Source organism: Lepisma saccharinum, chromosome 7 (genome assembly GCF_977018435.1).
Source record: "Lepisma saccharinum chromosome 7, izLepSacc3.1, whole genome shotgun sequence".
NCBI lineage: Eukaryota > Metazoa > Arthropoda > Insecta > Zygentoma > Lepismatidae > Lepisma > Lepisma saccharinum.
In genome coordinates this window covers 7,913,897-7,935,985 of record NC_139235.1, presented here as the reverse complement: position 1 = coordinate 7,935,985, position 22,089 = coordinate 7,913,897, and the positions used below count along the sequence as shown (strand labels likewise).

General features: G+C 38.2%; 1 protein-coding gene across 1 annotated transcript in view; it reads right to left on the bottom strand.

Annotated features, from left to right (window-relative positions):
* Window positions 1–4,207: 4,207 nt before the first annotated feature.
* defl (Integrator complex subunit 7) overlaps window positions 4,208–22,089 on the bottom strand; it is a 38,703-nt gene continuing 20,821 nt past the window's right edge. Inside the window, exons 12-19 of the mRNA XM_083124941.1 lie at window positions 21,388–21,589; window positions 20,799–20,993; window positions 17,847–17,950; window positions 17,010–17,108; window positions 16,661–16,772; window positions 12,694–12,792; window positions 10,617–10,808; window positions 4,208–6,112 (exon numbers count right to left, since the gene is read on the bottom strand). Of these exons, the coding sequence (XP_082981067.1) occupies window positions 5,867–6,112; window positions 10,617–10,808; window positions 12,694–12,792; window positions 16,661–16,772; window positions 17,010–17,108; window positions 17,847–17,950; window positions 20,799–20,993; window positions 21,388–21,589 (1,249 nt within the window). The 3' untranslated portion in view covers window positions 4,208–5,866. The remainder of the gene's footprint in view (window positions 6,113–10,616; window positions 10,809–12,693; window positions 12,793–16,660; window positions 16,773–17,009; window positions 17,109–17,846; window positions 17,951–20,798; window positions 20,994–21,387; window positions 21,590–22,089) is intronic.

Below are 22,089 nucleotides of genomic sequence, written 5' to 3'. Positions count from 1 at the left end.
TTAATAACCGTGATAAACAAAATGTAATATTATCTACTTGGATAGGGGCATGTCCTGAATTTTATGGTTTCATTTTGAAAAGCAGGGCTGCGAGCAATACGTGCCTTCCTCACTGATGGCATTTGATTTGATTTTTGTTACTTAGCTTTGAATTTTGGCTAATCACGACGATGTTAATGAGAGAATTGATAAATGTGTACTGAAAAAAAAGTAGCGTGCTGTACCTCGATAACATAGTGGTAACAACATCACCTTGTAATGAAGGGGCACTGGGATTGATACCCGGTGGAGGGACATAGTGGCTCGAATCCCACTTTAGGTAGGATTTAAACTGTAGGTCTATTCTCGATAGCGTATTGTTGAGTCTTAAATCCACCAAAAGTCCATAACAAAAGGCATTGTTTCAACGTATGTTGAATGTATAATTGCAATGTATGTTGTGATAAATTAATCCTTAAGCAAATATACATTTGTAATTCTGTTTAACAATAAGAGACTTCACTTTCCTTTACATCTAATCACAAGAGCATAAAAATACAACTTGGAAATTCATTTCCAAATGAACAACCTCTTATTCATATCTTTTACGTATGTGTGTGAGTGTTTTCTGAAATCTGACAAAGTCCTAATAATGTATTCACTTCATAAGTGTCTATTACATAACAGAAAGCATCATTGGGTATTCAATATCAGACGAATAACTAATTCCATGGGAATATTTCTGCGAGTTCGTGGATGCGAGTTCAGCTCTCAATGACAAATGGTGTTGGTTTGACCCGTGTTAATGTCATTGGTTTGTGTTTGTTTCTCTATCACAGTATATTTCTTTTCCTTCAATTCATTATTACAGTATAGATCTTCCATGATTCTTGTGGCTAATGATGCATAGAATTAACAATTACAGATTTTTCTTTGTTGTTCTTGTATATTGATTTAATAAATCTAGTCACCTTATAATTCCATTAACCGAGACTTGTTGGAATAATTATCCATACGCATGGACGTCCGGAAGGGAGGGGGGCCATGCCACCCGGAAATGAAAGTCAATCAAAATGCTCATATTTCACGCATATAATTCCATTTCAGTCACAGTAATATATGTATGTTAATTATTGCAAGGGCATTGCAGGAACATGATAACTTCAAACTGTAGATTTTTTTTAAAGGGAGTAATACTATTTTGGGGAAATTCTGCCTCATTCTGCCCCCTCCCTTGGAAAAATACCTTGCTTGTCCCTTCTTGGGAAAAACCCTGAAGACGTCCATGTATCAGCGGCGTTAAAAATTTCATTAAATGTCCATACATCACCATTGACAAGCACACATAATATGCATGTAATGATACAAGAGAACACAGCCTTTAAAGGCTTCTTTTTATGACAGTGAAGAGAAGAACAACACGCGCAAGTAATACTTTTAAAAGAGAACAATCTAGCCAGAATTGGTGTAGCATAATTCTAATACAACTGGCAACACCGGATCTGTCTGGCAAAGGCGATGTCTCTACCATGTACGGATAAGTCGAACACAACGTACAACGCAGCGAACGAATTTCTCAACCCCGAAAGCACACACAAACAAGCTATGTACCAGTTTCACCTTCCTCCCCTCTTGAAACGGGCACAAGGCCAATGCTCTAGCCGATTGCACTGAGTCACCTGCAAGGAACACGGAATAGGGCACAAAACGAAGCTGTCTGTTGTATGGGGGAGGTGGGTCGGAAAAATCTGCAAAGCAGAAAAACTGATTGCTTGAATATTTGTAACCCATTCAACACATAACAGTCAAAACTCTTATATCTTAGAGTCACAATACAAAATAGTACATCTCAATACAGATATACTTATTTACGTAATTCATATTTCAACTTACATCAAATGAACAATTTACGTACTATAGCTCTCGATCTTGCTCTCTCTCTCTCTCTCTCTCTCTCTCTCTAGAGCCAAAACAATATTGTTGTATTGTTTTACCAATGTTTAATGTGCATGATTGATTGATTGATTGATTTAGTTCATTTTACTTCTCCTCTTTGTCGCTTTTGACTAATTGCGAAGATGGGGATGATCGATGTTATGATTAAATTGATGAACGATACACACAAACATTGTACACTCGCCTCACTTAGTACTCCGGCAGTTTGTTTCTTTATACAGCATATTTCCAGATGATACAATTCAACATACAAGTGTATAAAACAAACGGATCCCTGACGTCATAGGGTGCTGTGCTGTAGAGCGACCACAAACAAAAAAGCTTCGGCCAAAAGTCCCCGTGCACCTCCCCCAGTACTTTACTATTCCCTCGTACAGTCAAAACTAAAATATGCGTCAGTAATCTGGAATCCCACTCAAATAGACTTAATTCGTAGACTAGAATGTATTCAAAGTTCCTTGGATACCTGAAATTCAAAACCTGTGGAGAATATCCAACATTCAATTCATACAATAATCTAGTCTCAGAACAACTTCAGCAAACTAGTTCTCCGGCAACAAGTAAATGACCTGCTCTTTTTATATAAAGTAATAAACGTTATAATAGACGATTCCAACTTGTTATCAGCCGTATTATTCAATGTTCCCGTTTCCGAAACGCGTCCCAAGCACAAAATCTTTCATTGCCAGAGAGCGAAAACGTCCATTCTTTCTACCTCTCCAGTGTGTAACTCTTTCAACACAATTTCAAGTGTAAATAACACAATCTATGTTTTTACAATTTAAAAAATACTATTCCTGGAACACTGAAGTGAATCTGTTGTAGTAATATTATGTAATTATAGCTAGGAGCATGCATATTTCGTTTTTGACGAAAAAACGAAATGTGAAAAAACACATTGTAGTGTTAATTTTTCATGTTTTTGAAAGGTGTGAGATGCATTTTGTGACCATGTTTTGTCACGAAATAATGCGAAATGAACTGCAAAAAGCGAAATTAACTCTTAAACACGAAATTTACCGTTTATATACCGACGCGACACTTTCTGAAGTCTGAAGTATCCTGTGAGTTATGCAATTCACGGAAAATTGATTAATTCTGCTGTAAATATTTGAGAAGCAAAAATAAACCCCTTTACACAGGAATAAACTTAATACTCTGGTAACTTCATAAATGTGCTATTAGAAGGGATAAGTTTCTTTTGTGTAATAAGTGCAGTTTTTTAAATCAAACTTAGGATTATATTCACAATTTTAAAACCAAAATGTCATTTTATATAACACTTTTCATGTGATTATTCACCGCTATAACACCGAAATTTCATTTTATTTACCGCTTTTGAACCCGAAATCGACTCTGTTTTTGTACCGAAATTTTGCTTTTTTAATTACCAAAAATATGTGCCTCTAATTATAGCACTATAATTGGGCTCGGCCTGTTGGGCTCTATCAATCAAATCAAATCTTCAAGATTATGGTAACACATTGGGACGCCAAATCTGCTTCAACTGGCCTTGGAAAGACATTCATAGTGCAAGGCAGTGTGCATAACTTGGTGACTGCACACACGACTCAAGATATTTTTTACAGTTAACCCACATGTCATACTATGTTTTTCTACAGCAGTGACTTAACCAATTTGGTCTGACAGAATGGTAATATCACATACTTTTAAATGAGAGTAGACAGAAATTTGCAATGTCATTACCACATACACGACCAGGTGCCGTTGCAATCTTTTAGTGTTGGTAAGTACCGGTCTGTTCAGGTTGATGTCGGAAGAGGACAGGTTTTGAATTTGATTGTATTGTGCCATGACGTACTACGATCCAACCCTATTTAGGGATAGGTTACTGAAGAACTACTGTCTGTCGATTGTGGAGTGGATGGTACAATGAGTAACTGATATGTATAATCTTTCATAGTGTTTCTGAGAGGATTTGTTGGTTGACATGGGTAGTTTGTGGTTGATTGCTATTCTGAAAAAGTCATTGAAGTTTGTGTAGTGGCTGTTGATGGCAATGGTGAAATCAGTGTTTTTGTGTGGACCATAGACCTGGCAGATGCGAATGTATAACGGTTTTAGGAATGTCTGGTACCTTTGGGATTGTGGGTGAAGATAGAGACATATTACTGTGACCTGCATCATTTCTGTGTTGTTATCAAGTAAATGTAAAATTAAAAAATCTCATTGGATAAGGCTTTTTAATGCACACTTGTACATTAATGTAATGTACATACATGTATGTTTGCACATTGGAATGTTTGTATATTGTCTCTACATAAACCGAATGGCAAACAAAACGTTATATGATAATTTGCTGCATTATCAACACTTGCTTTGTGAAATTTATTTTTTATTTGTACAAAATACAAAAGTGAATGCCTTATATTATTAAAATTCATACTTATGTTTAACATGTTAGCCACAAAATTCACATGTAAATCAAGGTTCGCATCACGGTTGTAGAATACAAAACAATATAAGATTAAAAATTTGAGTGATTTTTTTTTTTTTCACCAACTCTTCCTTACTTCTCCGTAAACTGTTGCATCCACACAACACAAGATCCAAGCATGCAAAGGATAAGTATCTTCACTCAATAATTTTATTCACACTTGGGTCCTTCAGAACTAGCATCAATAGACAAATTTAAAAAAAATAAAAATTGCTTTCCAAATTTTGCTATGGTTCCAGTGGAAGCCTGCCTTTATGTTCCTGGATTCTCCATTTTTTCCACATTTTAGGCTTTTCATCTTGGTCCCCTAAAAAACACTCTCACTTCTACACACTGTGTATAATTTCAAACATGAGGAAGCACACCAGATGACTCAACCGAACAATAGCACTGCTAAACAGAGGAACTCGGAAATACCAACTGAGAGTAAACAAAGCAGTAAACACTATGATCTTGTAGACAATATAACCTGTGTTATATAAATTAATTGGGCAATCAACAATGCCGACACACACACAATAATTTTGTGTTTACTGTGACAAACGTTGAAAATGCATGTTGTTGAACTTTTCCCATACCTTTGTTACCTTTGGTATACAATAAATTATAATTGATCAACAAAACTAATAAATGGTATTATAGCTTCTGGTTCTTTAGTGAGAGTACCCTCTGCCACTGCAGGGTGTATAGCGGTTAATGGCTCTGGAGCTGGAATACACTCTACTCAGAATATCCTTAGCATGCACCAGGGCCGAGACTGTAAATTCATTCCACAGAGCTGCTGTGTAACAACAAAATATTCAAACAGGATGGATACTTCAAATGGAAATGCAAGGAAGGTAGCAAATTCCGAAAATGAAGCATTTAATGCTGGTGTTTTCAGTGAAGAAACAAATGCTGGAGTCAATTTACTCAGTACTGAAATGAGCATAAACACAAAATAATTATTCTTTACGAGTTTTGTGTCCTGAATGCTCGAATTCATCCAGACAATTAAAGATATGGTATCAATGCTTTTTTTTTTTGGTAAAGTGTGTGCTGTTTTTCTTTGCACTTTAACTTCAGCAAGTATTAGCACAATTTATTTATCTTTAAAGAAATAAATTATGTTGCTGATATAAGAGCAGTGACTTATGTCACTCAAATCTTACCACAATTTCCCCACATGCAAAATAATCTAACACAGTTATTTTACTGGTTTTTATTGATTTTATCTGCGACGTTTTATTCTGGTTTCCCAGAACTTTCTCAAGCTACACTAAGATACATACAAAAACACAACTTCACATGGGTAGTCACTCTACACTTCTAAGGAATTCTTTCGTCACAGATAAAATCAATAGAAACCACTAAAATAACTGTGTTAGATTATTTTGCATGTACAAAAAATGGTTATGCGAACCTTCAAGAACAATTTCCCACAAAGTCATCCAAGAACTTCTCAATCGAATGTTTGGAAGACAAATTTCTTCCTTAAAATCTCCCCGAGAAGCCACTCCTTGCAGAAGAACTTCCAGCTTTTCCACCTTCTTCATGAGACTTGACGGTGAGCGTGCTGCGAGGCCCTGTCCGCCACATGTTCCCGTTTTCGTCCGTGAGTGCAGCATCCACAACCACCAGATACTGGCCACCAGCTGGGAATGCCAGGAGGAACTGTGCTGCGAAGAAATCTCGATGAGGAGTAACAGTCTGTGTAATGATGGAGCCTGCATCATTCACCTGTAAAGACAGTTAAGATGATTCAATATGTTTTATTACAAACTTGTAATAGTATGAGGGTGACCATATGTCTCCAGTTAGGCAGACAATCCTGGTGTCCCGAGACTTGTCTTTAGGGTGCTTAATTGCTCTGATTTTTAACCTGGAAGTGAAATACAAGGTGATTCTTTTGCTACAAGAACCTGGAACATACATATATATATGAATATATAGCTAAGCACGTGCATATTTGCAATGAACACATGCTCTGCAACTGTGTAATCAATGTCTCTGCATTAACCTCACACACTAAGCAAAAATTGAGAAGAAATCTGTATGCTAGTAACTGTGCACTCCACCCTGCACCTGTGCTCCACAGAAGTCAATACCGTAGCGAGTGCCAACTACAGGCGAAAGGAAGAGCGTAAATGGCAACAATGTGGCAGGTAATTATCATGGCACTACATTGCTACTCACTGTTGCAGCTACACATTGCTACTCACAGTCAGCCGACTTTATTTCCTTCCTTTTTCAAAAAGGTTCAGTTTACAGCAGGTTTCATATTTGTACATTTTCAACAAATTGAAGTATTTGTATTTTCCATGGTCTTGCAGCGAAAGAATCACTCTGTACATAATATATTTTCTGAGTAATTTGATTTTATCACTGTCACCATCTGATAAATATAACAAATCAAATGGTACAAGTGCTGTACGTGTAAGATGAGGACACTAGAATACTTCCATTGTATTTAACATTGTGCAAGAATGCAGCAAAGCTATTACATTTTACTCCCACAATTGTTTAGAACATTGTGAACTCTTTACTGTTCTATTGGACTTTCGCATAATGTAGATTTTCCTTTCTTTTAGTATTAAATATTCTAAACCTATTGATACCTGTGCTAGGTGTGGTTTTGCACTTGCTGCATTGAAGACACTGAAGCAAAATACAGGGTGACACTTGGAAGTGTACTCATTTTTTAATTAACAATATACAGTTAATGTGACAGCAAACTTTATTTCTGGGCTTTGAGTAGGTGTGGGAAGTAATGCCATTTGTGTTACGTAGAAAAGATCACATCTGGCAGGTGATGTCCATAATTCAGTTTTCCAGTAGAGAGGTGAAGCTGCCCCATACATGTTTCAATGTCTCCTGAGTGATCTGCTGTACCTCCCTACGAATAGCTGTCTTCAGTTCGTCTATTGAACAGGGTTTGTCGACGTAAACTCGCTCCTTTAACCCTTTCGAGGTGGACGACGAAATATTCGCAATGCATGGAAATTCCCCAAGGACGGGGCTCATTTTAAGCAAAATGTAACATGTTGGAAAATGTTTTTTTTAAAAAAGTTGTAATAACACGATAAATGCCAATGAGGCCTCGTTTTATTCAGAATTTTCAAGGCTTTCGTTCGGTAAGGTAAACATGTCGATGTGTACCCATTTTTGAAAGCAACAGAGCTTTCCCCCCCCCCCCCCTAGCTCCCATCCGGTAGCACTCATCGATCTGGGGAAACCACCACTTGTCGCTGATTGCCCCAAGTTATGTAATGGGGAATACATAGTATCAAAACGATAATACAAATAGTATTTTTTTTAAAAAAAGAAGAAAACTCAAGGTCAAGGAGAATGTTTATCACAACTGACCGGAAACTCCATCAGAAATTTGCCCATCGATCCGAACTGAAAGCTTGAAAAGGAGTAGGATTGTTTGCAAGGGCACGAACTCTTACACCTGGCTGTCCAGAGAAAGGAAGAACATCCCCCCCCCCCCCCCCGAGGTCTATCCCCCTCTTCACTTCTTCCCACTGCACTGCACTCGCATCACCACTATCTTCACTCTCCTCTAATTCTTCTTCATCTTCACCCTTCCTCTTCTGGCACACCCTGTATATCATCTTCTGAACAACCCTGTATATCTTCAACTTCTGTTTCATCCCTCGTGTCAAACCCCTCCTCCAACAAGTCACGAATTTCTCCTGTCCGAAGAGATGCCATCACAAAAGACTCTTTCTTCTCACGACAAGGTTTCAAAAGCACTCACGTTCATAGCCCATAGCCTGATAACAAGAGAATGATTTGTGCAGCCAAACTCCTTGCCTGCAAGTGCGTATTACATTTCACCCACGCCTCTCCCATCCCCCGAAGACCGTAGCCACCTGTGCGGCACAGATGCCACGAAAAACACTCTCGAATAACGCTATACAGAAAGGCTTCTTTCCCCTTATTCTCCCCCTCCCCCTTCCTCACCTGTTGCTAAGTGGAAAACACAGGACAAACAAGTTCTAATCCCTTTCTTCCTTCCAGAGCCAAATTTACTGTGTAGAAATTACGCTTGTTTAGAACTTGAAAGACCTAGCCCTTTAACTTATAAAGCCTTGAAAAACACGTGGGCTTTTGTTGTGTCTTTTAACAATCTGCCTGGTGACATGACAATGACGTCAGAGTATACCCGGTGATGACAGCAGATGTGAGGTGGATGCTTGGAGATTAAAGCCAAAAAGATTCATGTTTTTTTTTTTATTCGGTTTCCTGTTTATTGAACATTTATTATGAAGATAATATTCGTCAACAGTCCTTCAGTTACTTTTGTCATCTGGAGGCTCCGCCTCAAAAGGGTTAAATACCCTCAAAGAAAGAAGTCGCACATACTCAGTTCGGGAGATCGGGGAGACAAAGGCACATCTCCAAACCTGGAAATCAAATGACCAGGAAACAATCCCCGTAGGAGGTTCATGGAATATCTAACGGTGGGCTGTAGCCATAAATAATACAACAAAAGTAATACAGTTTGGTGTACAATTAACTGTGTAATGTTCATTAAAAAATGAGTACACTTTCCTGTGTCACCCTGTATCCCAGTTTTCTTCCTCGGAGAATTTGGTCAATCTAAATACTTTGGATCAATATCTAATTTTTGCCACTGCCATTATTGTACTGATACAAAATTTGGCAACAAATATTCTATTGATCTGATATAAAATTGCAAATGATCTGTGAAGAACAGGAATGGTCGATTAACCTCTCTAATTAGTAGAGCCCGGAAGTTTGGCAAAATGCCTCTTTTTATCTACTGCATAATTTGATAAAATTTTTCCGGATATACGTTTCTTATGTTGTTTCGAATATTTTGGAAGCCTTTTCATTTTGCCTATTTTGCCTATTTGGGACCCCACTGCCTATTTTTAATTATAATGCCTTTTTTTGCCTTTTTCAATGAAATTTGACATTTTTTAAAAAAAAAAATGTGTATATCAATTATTTTTCTCCCAAAAAACGTTGTTGGCATTTATTTTTCTTCCGTTTATTATGTGAATAATTTTCGCCTTATTTAAGTAATATTGAACTCACGCATGTTTCAACATTGCTGAAGGAGAAAAGTGTGAGAAAAAAGTATTTCATGCTGAGTTAGGATATTGCCTTTCGGTTAACATTTCCTTGTGCATGATTGACTGCTGAAGTGGACAGGTTGATTTCGAACACAAAGAAAATATTTCTGAAATCTCCCTCTCGAACCCGAAAATTTCAGGAAGTTGCGATTGAGCTTAGTTTACCTCAGCAACCAGTCTTGACGAGATAGGGAACCTGGATATCAGCAGCTATATATTATGCTAACAACCTTCAAAAAATCAGTGAGGTGATCGATGCTCTTCCAGAAAATGAAGCGGCTTCAATTCGTGAAGTGAAAAAACTCCTGTGCTATTCAAGTTTACTTTTGCACATTATGGTGCATTGCCAGAGACAATTACAATTATAGCATCCACGAAAATCTTCGAGGAATCTATGCAGCAGATGATGGAAGTGCCAGGAGAAAAGGGGTGAGCTGTTGCGGAAAAGTGCTAACGGGTAGTGAGTGCAAATGAGGACTTGAAACAATTGAAAACAATTTGTGATATTCTAAAAGGTGAAAATGCTGTTACCAAAATGAGTCCAGCTACATTAGCTTCTTATATGTATGCTCCAATAACTTCTGTCGAAGTAGAAAGATCATTTTCTATTATGAAAAACTTTCTCTGACAGACGACTATCAATGAATGTTTAGAACTTAAAAAGCACCTTGTAGTTATGTGCAATCAAGAGGGAGAAAATTGAAATGCTCTTCCCAATTTAGATTTTAACATTTTGCCAGAAATTATAGATAAAAGTAAGCAACTTCTAAATGTGCCTTTTTTTTTATTTTGCCTTTTTTTTCATTTTTAGTGCCTATTTACCACATTATAAATGCCTTTTTGCCTGCCTATTTTAACGAAAATAAATGCCTGAACTTCCGGGCTCTACTAATTAGTATATATCTATCACTAATTGATTTCAATAATTTTTGCTTTGAAAAAGAAACTGTATTTAGACATATCCATTACAAAAGCAGGAATAATTAATTCCCCAATCCCTGTAACCAATATGAAATAAAATCTTGCCTGTACTACTTTGAAGGGATATTTGCAAGCAAGGTTGAAACAGATGGGAAATTTAATTTGATGCAAATTGTTTCCTTAGTACGTAACAGAGTTTTGACTAGCGTCCTCACCTTTCCATCAGAATTATGGGAAACACGGGGTGGTGTTTGGGAAGACACTGTAATGGTGACTCCTTGTACGCTCCTAAAGAGGCCTGGCCTTTTGCCATGTTGAATGACTCCCTCCACCTTCACTGCCAACTGGGATCCACTCTGCACATTGATGGGTTCTCCTAGCACTCGTGGTTGTGGGGATATTGCAAGCTGGAAAATAAAAAAAAAACATATATTTTTTATTCTTGTGAGAACATGAAACCTAATTTATAATGATTTACTGGTCTTTTTAAACTAGAATGAATTGCTATGAAATTCGAAGCACAAATTATTTATTTATTGCTCCTAATATTTCAGTACCTCTCGACAGGCAAACCCAGGAATGTCAATGACATCTACCAGTAAGTTTTCTTATCCTTGTTACCTTATGGATGCAGAAATGGAAGACTTACTAACTACAAACGAATTGGATGATGGGACATTCAGATTTTGATGGATTATTTAGTTCCAAGAGTGAAGAATCATATGACGCTGCACAAATGTAGCCCCTCTTAAAAGTATAACATCTAATGACTGTCGTAATTAATTTTGTGTGAGAAAAAGAGATTTCCAAGATATCTGGAATTTGTTTGACCTGCACAGATCATCTAAGGCAGTGTTTCTCAACCGTTGGGCATGGCCTGGTTCCAGGACCTGGCATCAATTATACCCGGCTGTGAGAGGTTCTTCTGAAACAGTTTCTCTCCAACCAACTTCATTAAAATCAAATAAATTCTAGTGGCAGCGCCTACCGAAATTAATAGAAAATAATGTAAAATAGCTTCGCGGAAAACGTGAGCACCTCAATTAGACTATTTCAATGTTCAAAATGCAACATGCCAATGAAAATTAGCACTTACCATATTAATTTAATGATATTAGCCCTATGAAATGCAAGAAGGTAATATACAACACAAACTATGTGCCAATAATTACGTATGAAGCAGAGACTTGGACAATGACAGAAGACAAAAGAAAGATGCAGGCAGTGGAGATGAAATTTTTAAAGAGTATATTGGGGAAGACTATATATACCTAATATGGAGTTGCAGACCATGTGTGCCTGCACAAATGAGGCATAAAAATTGAAATAGTAAAGAATTTAGTTTGTGTGAGCTAAAAGTTGATACATTATTTTCTGTTAGCCTCATTTTCAATGGCCACGAAACTATGGTTACTTTATTCCAGGCGATTTTCTTCTATTATTATTGCACGTGGCAAGAGGTGATTTGTACTCATTTTACCAGCATTCAAGACCCATTTATTTCAAGCTTCCGTATACGCTTGCCCAAGGAAAAAGCAGTTAACAACTAATTTAAATCTAATGTTATATATTGTCAAAAATCTTAGACATAATGGAACTAGGCATTTATCTTTACAATTATGCCATAAATTATTTATTAACATTTAATTTCAATGATGAACATTAATAATATAAAAGTTAAAAAATTAGAAATTTTTTGCTAGTAAAATAGTTGAAATTGGGGCATCAACTTAAAAAAAAAGAAGCATTTAATGGGAAGCAGTCTCACATCCTTTCTCCTCTCTCTCTCTCTCTCTCTCTCTCTCTCTCTCTCTCTCTCTCTCTCTCTCTCTCTCTCTCTCTCTCTCTCTCTCTTTAAGCTTCTCTCTCTCTCTCTGAGAGAGAGGAGAAAAGTCATAAAGGATGAAAACCCCTACTATATGGTAAGAATGACATTAAACTCAATTAATTATTGCAAAATTCATTCACCACAGATTGTCCTTACACCCCTATTCAGCACAGATCACCTTGTCACAGCAGTTAAAGGGTTAAGTAGATGGCTCATATCATAACAATTTATTTTAAGTGGTCCATGCAGCAAGGGCAGCATGATGATAATGCTTTGTATTAAATTGTATCACTATTTGCATAACTTTATCAATTATATTATTATAAATGATGTTATTGATATAAGTGTTACAGACCCGAGATTTATTTTTCTCTCACTAGGAAATGTTTTTTAAAATAATAAAATCTGCATCATCATAAAGACTTAACATAGGTTACAAAAAAGAAAGAACTAAAGTATCTCACCTTGACACTCGTTGACTGCAGCACTTGGAAAAAGTAACGAGGCAGAGATATTGGAGTCTCCACCAGAATCTCTACTTGTTTCAATAAGCAGTCGATATGCTGTAAAGAGGAACAAGTAAAAAAAATGTAACAGCAGTTGCTATTCTTGTCTCATTCGAAAAAACACGACAATAAAAAACATTCTTACCATGAGCACATTCCAAATCTCACATGTTCATTAACCCTTGAGATGTGACACACAGGCAGACTGGACCCGATGCTAAAATAAAGTGAAGTCAATCGCGTGGCAATGCTGGAGTTCACCACGAGTACAAAAATCAGCCACTTTCTTTTTGTTAGGTCCATTCTACCCTACGTGCAACTCCTTATGTAACCTTCTGTGCTGAAGCATTATCTTGTTTTCATGCTGTTTTGGGAGTTGTCATGCGGCAGTTGGAATAATATAGTTGGTGTCATATTTGTTTTAAAACATGTCTTTTATTGGCAGAATGTAGAATCAAATCTGATTTTTCCATGAACGTTTTCTGCCTTCCCTGTTACATGAAAAATTGCAACTTCAGCAGTTTCTTTTTCATTCTACAGATTTTAAATCTAAAAATAATCATGTACATCATGTTCTTCTGTTTCGTAAAACATTAGAGACTGCCAGCCAAGTAGTGTGGAAAATGTAGATCCATCAGGAATGTCAGGAAGAAGGAAAAGGTTTTGGGTCCAAAACACTCAGGAGCCACCTTTCGTGTCAGCATTCCATGAACTATGACTCCCGGTTAAAGAAGATATAACAACTAGAAAGAAAAACACATTTTTCTATACCTACTACACCTTCAACCTAGGCATGGCAACTTTGTAGGTCGAACACTCACTTTTCTCATTTGCCCTTCTTCCTTTCATTCACCTTTTTTCCAACTTATATATACAGGGTGGTGCAAAATAAGCTGATGGGATTTGTTTTTTATGCAATTGTTTACAGAAATAAAATAAATGAACCATCTAAATGGCAAATGAAAGCTTCATTCTTGGATTTTTTTTCTAACATTAAGAATCGAAAACAATAAACGGGACAAATGATCTCCCTCTTCTTCTTTGTAAACGGTCTCCTCCTCATGATCTCTCTGAGTTTTAGGAGATATTGTAGCTATCTCGTTCCTGATGTTCTCTTTCAGTTCCACGATGGTTTGCCATTGTTTTGTTTGTTTACTAAACCAATTAATTGAAAATGTGCTTTATCGCTCATTAACAATTTTTAAAGAAAGTTGGCATCATTTTCGACATGATTGAGGAAGGTACAGGAACAGTGGCGGTCCCTCCATGGAACAGGTGGAACAGGCTGTTCCCTTCTACTTATCGCCCTTTTTAGCCATTTAAATTATCTATAATTACATAATAAGAACACTTCTTTCTTCCGAAATCAACACGCCAAATAAAAACTTTCACCGTGACTGGACGTTTGTTTACGTCACCTACCCTCAATGTCCCACCCTCTGCTGTCTGTTGCCGAGTATTTCCGACCACGCGCGAAGGTAAACGATCCTCATGGTGCCGCGGAAGCTGAACTCTCTAGCTGTTCCCTACGAGAGACATAGCGAATTCGTTTTCCTTCGAGTTTTTGCTATGTGCTGAAGTTTAATTGCGTCGTAGTGATAGTTTTGAGTGTAGTAAGTCTATAGTTTCCTAATCTCATTGCAAAATTGTGTCTGTCATTCATAACGAACTGGAAAAATCTTCTACAGTCTAAGCGTCTGCTAAATGCCTTGGCTAAACGCTGCGAAATAGCTTCCGAGGGAACAGCTCGCATCCACCTGTTCCACCAGCCCCAAGACGCACGCAGCGGCAGGACAAAGCGAATGTTGCGAGTGTTGTATGATCGACCGGCTGAAGACGGAAAGATTTTAGTTCATTGAAGTTTACAGAAAAGACAGCAAACCAACACCTATCCTAACCGAATTAGAAACTAAAACTAAATCGTACACAAGGCATTTTCAAACAAGTTACTATAACTCTGTAACTGTATACTCTTCCAGTGGCAAATTATTGTTGTCCTTGTTTGTTCCCAAGAAGGGAGTTTGGAACAGTTCGGGTTTTGTCACAATTTCTACAAATGTAGTGGACGCATGGACGTCCGCAGGATTTTTTTCCAGGGAAAGCAAAGGCATTTTTTCCAGGGGGGACAAGCAAGGTACCTTTTCCCCAATAATAGTGTTGTACCCTCAAAAAAACATTGCTTAAATTTGAATTTATCATATTCATGCAATAATTAACACATATTATTGTGGCTGAAATGAAATTATATGTGACAAATATATAATTTTTGGTGGACTTTCATTTTCCGGGGGGGACACCCCCCCCCCTTGCCCCTCTTCTGGACCCCCATGAGTGGACGTCATAAAAAAACTCGGCCATCTGATTGCCATTATTGCATTGAGGACATTTGAATTACAATGCTCAACTATAAAAAAAAATGTCAACTTAATCTACAAATGTCCTCCTCTGTAGTCGAGCGGGTTCACTCGTCTTGAGATCGTTCGCTGTGAAACGGCGTAGGTTCGAATCCGGCTCTGGTCGGAATTTATTCGGCCTACGTATAGGGCCGGTGGCAACCCACCATCGTGAGGAAATTAGGAAGCTCCGAGTGAGTGAGCGTAACCCGGTCAAGAAGACCTACAACAACGGCTGGGGTTTTGTCGGGCTAATCACCCGTCACCCCAATACTGGTCTGAGAGCTCCACGCTATAACAGGTGACGGAGGAACAGTGTGGGAGCGAGACCAGCAGTCGGTAGGTAAGCCAAGGCCCTCCAAGGGCTGTAGCGCTGTGGGTTAAAAAAAAAAAGTTATATCATATTTGCTTTAACATTGGTATTTTCATAATTTTAACGTGCTTCATGTATATGACTTCTGAAATTTTTTAGCATATGTTTCGTATGTTTATTTGGTTCATTTGAACAAGGGTTGAATTTTACTTGGTCTACTGTATTATATTACGATAGGTATGGGAGGGGAGGGGGCAAGTGCATGTCACCTGTTCCCCTGCCTGATTTAGCACCGCACGCCACTGTACAGGAATATGGCAAATATGACATGTTCCAGTACACCAAGAATCTCCTACCGTTCCCATGTTTTTGAAGTTTTTGACCAGACTGTCAACTGTGTTCCTAGTTGGTGCCTCGCAAACGTTATAAAATCATCTACACGCTTGTTGCCTTAAAACTACGGACCAATTATTTTCTAAGAACATTGTCACAAGAATTTTGGTTCGCTGAGCAATTGTGTATTTCTCCATAGTTATACTGAACACAACTCCAACTGTCAGCTGGGAAACAGCGAATAAGAGATCAGTTGAATTTTCTTCGACTGAGATCAGGAATTTTTGAGTCACAAGGTACAGAATGTTGTTCGTGGGATGGAACAAATGAGTGTTGGGTACACCATATGTTGCCAAACGTACTGTAAAGCGAGAAAGAGTCTTCTCGGGCAACGGTATTGTCAGCACCAGAAATCAGTGGGGGTTAGTGGTACAACTGCACATGTGATCCTGGACGATGAAGTTTCCGTAAGGACCACCCACAGGTCGGAATGTAGGCGGACACACAGCCATATAAAGAAACTGGCAAAAACAGAGGTACGCTTGGCAACATTGCTTCGGGAGAGCGATGTGATCCCTTCAGGTTTTACTTCGCAACTGAGTTTGCTGTCACCCATCGGACCACACACCCCCAAAAATGATTGGGGGACAGGATGTGCCAGAAATAACCATCAAAGTCCACCACCAGTTGTAGTTGCATTCAGTATAAATTCCCCAAATCTTACTTGTAATGAAAGGAAGACAGAAATTAAAAAAATATTAGTCATAAGAATGCCAGATTTTTTAAAACCATCATCTTATTTTACACCACTCTGTATATAATTAATCCTGTTAAAATACTGAAAATGACCCAAAAAATGAAGAAAGGAAAACTACTGCTCACCCACCTGATGAGTAATTGGTTTGAGATCTGGTATCTGCATCAACTCCTGGGCAACTGCACTTGCCTGCTGGCAGCAACGAAGCATGTTGTAGGTTTCCAAGCTAGTATCCTGTGAACTGAACATAGAAGCATTAATATTTTTATAAAGGTTTAATGACTCGCACAAATATTCACTAATCACCTTAGCAACTGAGCAGATTAAGTGGCTGATTCATGCTTTCAGTCCAGAAGGTTCCTAGCCTTTCTGAAAGTTCGCCCCTTCTAAGTTTTGATTGTGACAATGTACATGGGAAATGAGAAGTACAAAGAAAAATACATGATTTTCCTGTATTTGCTGCACTCGTGTTACATACCTAAAATCCAGGGCAATTTCATCTTGGCTGCAGGTCTGAGAGGTTGACAATGCAATTCGTTCTATGCTATGTGCGACCAGCAAGCACATCTGCTGTAATCTGAAGAACTGTTAAGAAAAAAGTTGCTTCACAGGATATACATATATTTAATTTTCAAAAAGGCTGCTTTCTGATCAATGTACCACATATCGCTAGCTCACTGGTTCAATCTGTTAAAGTCACTCGGCATACTTCTCTGAACTGAACTGAATTTATTTCATGTCTCCAAGAGACTGAACTAAATAAATATGACCTAATTGGTGATACATGATCACTAGAGAATACTGAAGCCCATTGGCTAGTTGGCAACCAATAAAAGCATGCAGATTTTCAGGCTCAACAAATATAAAACTGACAAGACACTTTTTCCTGTACTTCAGTCCCTGAACATCAGATGGATTTATTAGCTCTCAGATCAGATATTACACTGACTTCAGGGATCCTCTTTGTAAATTAAAATACATTCAAGAAATATATATTGTGCTACGTGCCTCTACCGAAGATCAAACTTGGAACTCTTGGATTACAAGGTGACAGTGTTGCCACTAAACCAACAATTGTACATGAACTTGATTTGTTTGATCATGAAGAGGTTTGATCTTCGATGGAGGCACATAGCACAATGATTCTGATCACAAAGTGTATGACACATAAAATGGGACATAAATCTCTGATTTTTCCATAACCTTATCACTCCTAAGTTCATTTCCCTGATTTTACCAGATTTTCCATGACAGTGGCTATCCTGTTGGGTTTCGTCTCACTGGCAGTAGAGTTAATTGCATTGCAAAAGGATACATTTGTATATTTGCTAATGAACAAGGATCAGCGTCAAAGGCAGATTGATACAGCTTCCAGTACATATCAGCACACGCTCTGAACTCCTTCACACACTTCCGTAGCTGGAATTGCAAACACGCTCGTGACTAGATTGATACTAAGAAATATCAGTATTAATGAGAATCAGTAAGATAATAAGTTTAAATTAATATTAATGAAGGGACACTCACAAAAAACACGCACAGGAAAGTAACTGGCACATTTGGGTAATTAATGAGTGACCTCATTGAAAGCAATAACCAAAATCTCAATAAAACCTAAAATGAAAGCAGAGGCTGCAGAAGGGCACTAAGCACATGCACTAAGCACATATGTGGACAAAACAGAGAATGACGCACACAGAAGATTATGCTAAATGTAAGCTCTGATGTCCGAGCCTTGTCAGGGTGCAAGATGCAGTTTCCAGAGTGTTCTGTATAGACAAGTGGTCAACATTTGAGTGCTTTCCATCCTTTGCGCATAAAGAGACCAAGTATGCAATAGTGAAACTGAAGAAGGTAAAATTAAAACAAAGTGGTTAGCATTCTCGCCTTTGGTGGGTGACCCCAAAATTTCGGCGATGACCCAGCATCATGAGGACAATTGGGAAGCTACTTCAAGAAGTAGCAGGCTCCAGTCACGAAAGCCAGAAAAACAGAGGTGATGGGATCCTATGCACTGACCACACATCACCCAATGAAAAGCTGCTCTGGCAGGGCCTGGTCAGAGGCTGTTGCACCATGGAGTTTAGTAGTTTTCCTTTGTTGTACACCGGTATTTGCCATGGGATTAAAGAAAATAAGCGAAAGTGAGTCAAGTCGATTAACATTTCTACCTGCCAGCTCATTGGCTGAGCCCATTAAGTGGTTGACTCATCTTGCCACTCAAGTTCCCAGATTCAAATCATGGGCTTGGCATGGGCGTTCTTTGAGAGTATTCTTATGTACATTTCATGTATTCATCCCTCATCCTCAATGTCACAATGGCCAGAAGTGCAACAAAGCAATGTCAAATTATTTCTTTTACAGTTTATGGTTCTTATAAGCATATAAACACAATATTTGATGTAACGTTTCCCATGTTACCTGGTTTATCACTGGTAAACTACTTTTTTTTTTGTAGAAATTGCCAGCAAATTTGAAGTTATTGGACTTCTGTTTCATTCTCCAATTGGATGGTGCCCCTGCGCATTACCATGGCAGCGTTCGGGACCATCTCAATGGGGTATTGGAACAACGTTGAATAGGCCGTGCATCTCCGGAGGATCGACCTCTCCTTCATTGGCCACCTCATAACCCCGACTTGACCCCATGTGATTTCTTCATGTGGGGTGTTGTCAAGGATCATGTTCACGTACCACCACTTCCAACAACATTGGATGACCTGGCGTGCCTGCATCACAGCAGCCATTGTTGATATTGACCGCAACATGCTACACAAGGTTTGGCAGGAGATAGACTATCGGCTTGATGTGTGCCGTGTTACGCGAGGTGCTCACATAGAACACTTGTGATTTGTTTGAAAAAAACTTTGACAGTTTACCTTTCTTAGCACATGTCTCACAATAACATTTGTTTATTATATTTCACAGAATAAATGTCTGAAATCGGGTCCATCATTTTGACTTACCTTGTACTTGCATGCCTGTTTTGGTGTTTTATTTCTATTATACCTAATTAATATGTAATAAATAAATAAGAATTGTTGCTGCATTTTGGGAGAACACCCACTCCCTTCATCAGGCATTTATTCTTGGTGTGATTATTATAGGGCTGGGATTTTTATGACAGCATATTTTTTCTGGTAAGGTTGATGTGTTCCCTAAATATATAGAAATTCATATTGTGAAGAAACTAATTGAATTAAGGTGCTTTTTAAGGGCATATTTTGGCATATTTGGCCATTTCTATGTGATAAAGCATATTCTGATGGATTTTCGGTCATATTCAGAATATTTTTGCTTTTTCAAAAAACATAGTCATTTTCCAAGTGAATTCATTCTTCCTCCCATGGTCACTCAAGGTTTTCTTTTTTTTGGACTGCAGCAAAATCTTTTTCATTTTTAATTGAAAATTTACAGAAAGTATTCATTGTGCATTTCAAATCATCAGGGCCCATAAAGTGAAGTAAAAATAGTTCGTATATGAAAATATTTCAGCATAAGTTAGATATTGATGTTTGAAACAGTCTAGTTATAAGGGCATATTTTTTCAAATTATAGGGCATATTTTGTAATATTTTAGGTCTAAGAGCATATTTTGGTGATTTTTAGGTCATAAAAATCCTAGCATGAAACAAGCAATTCTATTATTATTATTCTAATGTTTCAACAATGTAACATTATTGACAAGATTCATTGTACAACTGCTTCTTTATTTTTGTTAAATTTATTCCACTGTTATAACTGTAACATTAATCACATTAAGAATAAATGCATGATGAAGGGTGCTTGTATGAACCGTAAACTTCCAACAGAAATAATTCTACAATGCAAGCATGTACATACAAGAAAAATTAAAGCAATGTAAAGTAACAGGAAGTGGCCGCGGTGGCTCAGTCGGTAACGCGTCTGACTACCATGCTCAAGGTCCCGGGTTCGATCCCCGGCCGGTTCAAATCCGGGAACTTTTCTAACGATGGAAGCGGCCCCGGCGCCCACCCAGCGTCGAATAACATGGGTACCTGGGGGAAACCCTGGGGGGTAAAGGCGGTCAGGGGGCGTGATGCTGATCACATCACCCCCACTAACGACCGGATCAAGAAAGTGTGGGGCGTTACCCCCACACCCCCTATACGCCTTCATGGCGTGGTGCTAAGCACAGGGGAGCACTTTACTTTACTTTTTTACTTTTTAAAGTAACAGGAAAACCTACATTTCTACCAGCAACAAACATGCAAGGAAAGGGAACTTAGTTGTTAATGCATTCTTACCTGATGAGTGATATGCCCGTAGCGCTGAAGTTCATCTCTCGTGGCCAGAACGATGGCTCCGGCAACAGCTGGAGGTGGTGACGTGCACAGGCCGTGGCAAGTATGGACAAGCTGAGCAAAACATTGTAAGAATTCGCCCCTCAGTCTTGTGTATTCAGCTTGAAACTGTAGTGTGTAAACTGGAGTGCTGGCAGCCTGTAAAATTACAATTCATAAGTTTAATGTCACTTTTTTTTCCAAGCTACAGTACATTAGACAAAAGTTGGTACGATTCTACATGAAAAAATAACCTATGCAATACAAAGAAAATACAACAAGGTTGCAAAAGCTGATGTAACATAGAAACTTTAAACTTTCCATATTCAATATACAGTGGAACCACGATTAAACATATTTTGGAGATTGTGGCTAAAGAACTTAAAATGGGGTAAAGTATAACACCTGAGAGCCCGGTTAGAGCCACTGAAGTAAGCACGTGAAGTAACTTCAAGTTGCGTTCGCTTCACAGCAGTGAAGATACACAATTCCAGAAATATCCATTCAGTAGACATCCTGATGAAGTAATGTGTAAACACCAGTAAAAACTCACCTTGAGTGCAGCAACTGCCTTGCTGTAATGGGAAACTGCTAGGTTTAGACGTGACACCAGAGTGCTGTGGGACCTGTTGAGCAACTCTGCCTCACCTCGACTCAGCTCTTGCAAGCAGATCAGCCAGAAGTGGAAGTGCTCTGACGACACGTGCTGACTGAGCTTCGTCAAAATACCAGCTGATATGCTGTGATGGCCGTACCTGTGGATGAAGACATGTTGCAGTTGATTGTAGGTGAAGGAATATGTCCAATACTGGTGGATGGGCCGATATGAAATTTTGGCCAATACCGATAAAGTACCGATATAAAATTTACCGATACCGATAACCAATATTCTACCGATCCGATATAAAATTAGAAATGGTCGTGGAAGAACCTGAAAGGTTCATTCACCTCCTTAATAAATGTGTTTCAAGGTGACTGCAGTGAAAAAGAAATTGCATATTTAGACATTTAATTTTTAGAAAGTAGGGCATGGAGATTATCCATAAAAATTACAACAAAATGGCAGAATATTGCACTAAATTATCAGATATTTACCAATATATCGGATCGGTAAAATAATCAGTAATTTTACTGATAAACCGATACTCTGATATGCCTATATCGGCCAATACCGATAGAGTAAAGATTAATCGGTCCCATCCCTAGTTTATACATTATTCTAGAGCTGAAGAAACACCGATACCAGCTGATACTT